We start from the raw sequence: 3,643 nt of genomic DNA, 5'->3' as shown, positions 1-3,643 counted from the left end.
TTCAGGCTGTATCTGGAATAAACAGAACACAATACCAACACAACAGGAAGTGTCAGAGTCACCTATATATAGCCAGTCCAATCAAGGTTAATACAGGGCGGGTTCCAATCATTAGCAGCAGCTGATGAGCCTCAGGAGTAGGCTCCACACAAAAGTTCAACAGGCAATTATTCCACAAGCCTGATAGCTCAGGCAGCAAGGAGACACCGGGCTAGACAGCAGGTCACAGGTTCAAATCCTGACACCAAGTCAGAGGTGAGCCTTGCTGTGCGCTGCCAGCTCCTGGGTCCTCTGGGTTTACAGCAGGTGAATTATCGGCATCTTCCGGTGCTGTCCCATCAAAATGCTGCCGCCTACCTCACTGAGGATTCTTACCCTCCTGGCTTGGCTCTCCGGTTTTACCTGTTTATTGTCTCTCCCTCACCCATTGAGGGATTCTGAACAATCAGACTTGACACGGCCTCATATTAGCCCTCCAGGGACAAGTAGACTAAAATCCCCCTTAAGATAAGATAATCCTTTAATAGTCCCACCATGGGGAAATTTCATTGTGTTGTAACATGATAATACAGATCCAGTATAATAACAGTAATATATTACAGAAGGAGACACATAAGTTCAGAATAGCAGCTAGGAGAAAAATACTAGGAGTCATAGCAGCTAAAGAAAAAAGAAAGAAGATTTCAGGATCAATTAGTTCTCTCTTTGCTTTGTCTGATGTAGATTATGTAACCTGACTTTTCCTTCTCACCCTTGGGGTGAAGCAGTTGGTTACTGCTGTCAAGGTCTTATACATGGGGTGGGATTTAGTCTCCAGCATGGAGTTCACCATTATGTTGAGTTCTATAGTGAGCTATACCAAAAAGGTGCTCGGGCATGTGCAGTACCAGTCTGAACTGCACATGCCCGAGAATTCTGGCCGGAAGAACATCCAAGGAGGAGGAGGGTCAGATGGAGCACCAGCAATGGAGGGGTGTGAAAAAGGTATGATGTTGGGGGAGCTCACAGGCTCTGGGGAACGCCCAGGGGGCTCGATAGGCTCATTTACATAATTAACCAGGATTACAATGGAACGGCAGGGAGAATCGAGAAAAGAAGGTAATAGTAGAATAGTCTTTTTTAAAGTCTATCCTGTAATGTCTTTATCTCAAAACCACCGACACCAATGACAGAATCCCTTTAATAAATGGGCCCCATTGTCTTAATTTCAACAAAATTCTTGACGCAAAATATTCTCATAATTTTAACACAAATCGGCAGGTCATAGGCCAAAGACAGTGCCAGAAAAAAGTCTCAAAATAGTCAATAAATGGGGCAGAGGGGCACAGTATAATCCCAGTATATATGGCGTGTTGTACATTGTATCCTTAGTATTTCTCATTTGTTGTGACCTTTATGTTTTGTTAAGTTAAATATTTGCTTACTTAGGAAATTCTTCTTTTACAAAGTATCAATATAATTATCCTCTAATGAGATGGCTGGATATTATTAGTTCTGTGGTGTGACTGGGAGTCCCGGAGGGCTCGCTGGATACGGATTGTATTAGTATATATATATAAGTGTGTGTGTTCCCTGACAATGTGCTGTGTATTATAGGGACACATGCCGACCTCCTGTCTGTCAGGATTATATATTGGAAGAAAGACTTTGTAATCCATGAATAGAATCAAACAACGTTATGTACTGGATGTGCGAGGAGAGAACCCCGAGGTTACATGTCAGTCTCTTATTTTATATTTCTGTCTATTGTATCACTTTCTTCATACAATACATATAATTACTGATTTATTGGAAATACATTATTTATTTATTTTTTTTAACGGCACATTTTAATCCATGAGGGTAAAATGGATAGTGTCCTACTAAAATGTCTAAGTACGTTTTAAAACAAATTTTAGGGGAAATGAAATCTATTGTAAATTATTGTATAAAAGGAACAATTTACTTTTCAATTTTACAAAATATTTTCTCTTTAATATTTTCTTCTATATAAAACATCAGATTTTTTTGTTTATTAATATGATTTTAGGTTATGTTATTAATTGTAGATTTTGATACATGAGATAAAAATTCAGTTGAGCATAGACAATGGTTGGAAATTGTGTGCAAGATATAAATTCTATACACAGTGCTACAGTACTTGACTATATTATATTGAAAGTTATTTTATGAAATCAAAAAGTTACATTTTCTCTAATTTTGCTAATTCTCTCTTTCATGCCAGGAGATGAACCAGACCTGGATCACTGAAGTTCTGCTCTTGGGATTCCAAAATCTTCAAGATTTCCGAATAGTTTTGTTCCTCCTTTTACTTTTGATCTATGGTTTATCAATTGGTGGGAACCTCCTGATCATCACCCTGGTGTCCAACACCAAGAGCCTTCACACCCCCATGTATTTCCTCCTCACGCAGCTCTCTGTATCAGACATCATGCTGACCACCACCATTGTCCCCAACATGTTGTACACCACTCTGAATAAGCGCCGTGTCATGTATTTTGCGAGTTGTTTAGTTCAATTTTACTTTTTTGGTGTCTCGGAGTGCTCGGAATGTCTTCATCTCACCATAATGTCCTACGACAGATACTTGGCCATTTGTTCTCCATTGCGTTATCCCACCCTGATGGGACTTGTGTTTTGCCAGAAATTGGTTTCCCTTTCTTGGATCCTGAGCTTGTTTGTAATGTGGTTGGAGGTGATAACCGTCACCATGCTGCAGTTTTGTGGACCAAATATTATTGACCATTTCTTCTGTGATCTCTTTCCTCTTCTAGATCTTTCTTGTTCAGACACCTCGATGGTCCAACTAGAAATCATTCTCCTCAGCATCCCAGTGCTTGTCCTGCCGTTTGCTTTCATTATAATATCCTATATTTTTATCATTTCTTCTATCTTGAAGATTACATCCATAACTGGTAGACATAAAACTTTTTCAACTTGTAGCTCCCACCTGACTGTGGTTTCCTTGTTTTATGGGACATTGTTCACTTCTTATGTTCTCCCAACCAGAAGTCAGTCAGTAAATGTTAGTAAGATCCTCTCCCTGTTATACACTGTGATGACCCCTCTAGTGAACCCCATCATATACAGTCTGAGGAATAAAGAGATGAAGGCCGCACTTGAAAATTTTGTCACAATCTTTAAGTTACGGTCATTGTATTCTGTTAAAAAATAGTAATCTTTTTCTTTGAAACTGTTTTGGTTCAAATTTGTTCGGATACAACTGGAAGAGAAAAGAGAAATTATTATATTTTGAGGTCTCTTAAGACTCCAGAGTATATTACATTAAATAAAAAATATATATATATCAGGAAATCAGGAGGATTAAAGCAGACAAGGCCGAAGGACCTGATGGAATAAGGGCAGGGTTCTTACAATGTGTGGAGACCAGCTGTGTGGTATTATTACGCACATGTACAATATGAGTCTAAAGCTGGGAGTGGTACCTCGACTGTGGAAAACATCTTTTGTGGTACCAGTACCACAGAAACCTTATCCGATGGACCTCAACAGCTACAGACCTATAGCAGTAACATCCTACCTGATGAAGGACCTAGCGAGACTGGTCCTGACACACCTACGCCCCCTAGTGAGCTCCGCTCTGGACCCCCTCCAGTTTGCCTATCAGCCGGGCATTGGAGTA

The 3,643-nt window shown here is 39.9% G+C and overlaps 1 protein-coding gene across 1 annotated transcript; it reads left to right on the top strand.

Moving 5' to 3' along the window:
• The first annotated feature begins 876 nt into the window (after nt 1-876).
• On the top strand, nt 877-3,175 carry LOC142204282 (olfactory receptor 11L1-like). Its single transcript, XM_075275591.1, has 2 exons — nt 877-984; nt 2,225-3,175. Exons 1-2 carry the CDS (start codon nt 877-879, stop codon nt 3,173-3,175), a joined length of 1,059 nt encoding a protein of 352 aa, XP_075131692.1.
• Nucleotides 3,176-3,643: the final 468 nt, after the last annotated feature.

The sequence above is a fragment of the Leptodactylus fuscus genome, chromosome 5, assembly GCF_031893055.1.
Source record: "Leptodactylus fuscus isolate aLepFus1 chromosome 5, aLepFus1.hap2, whole genome shotgun sequence".
NCBI classification, from domain to species: domain Eukaryota; kingdom Metazoa; phylum Chordata; class Amphibia; order Anura; family Leptodactylidae; genus Leptodactylus; species Leptodactylus fuscus.
Note: the sequence above shows the minus strand (reverse complement) of the source record. Positions and strands in the feature narration are given on the sequence as shown.

Excerpts from the sequence above, each read along its gene's own strand:
- LOC142204282 (XM_075275591.1), top strand. The coding sequence starts at position 877 with ATGTGCAGTACCAGTCTGAACTGCACATGCCCGAGAATTCTGGCCGGA. Across the intron at positions 985-2,224 it reads AATGGAGGGGTGTGAAAAAG|GAGATGAACCAGACCTGGAT; the intron begins GTATGATGTTGG and ends CTTTCATGCCAG.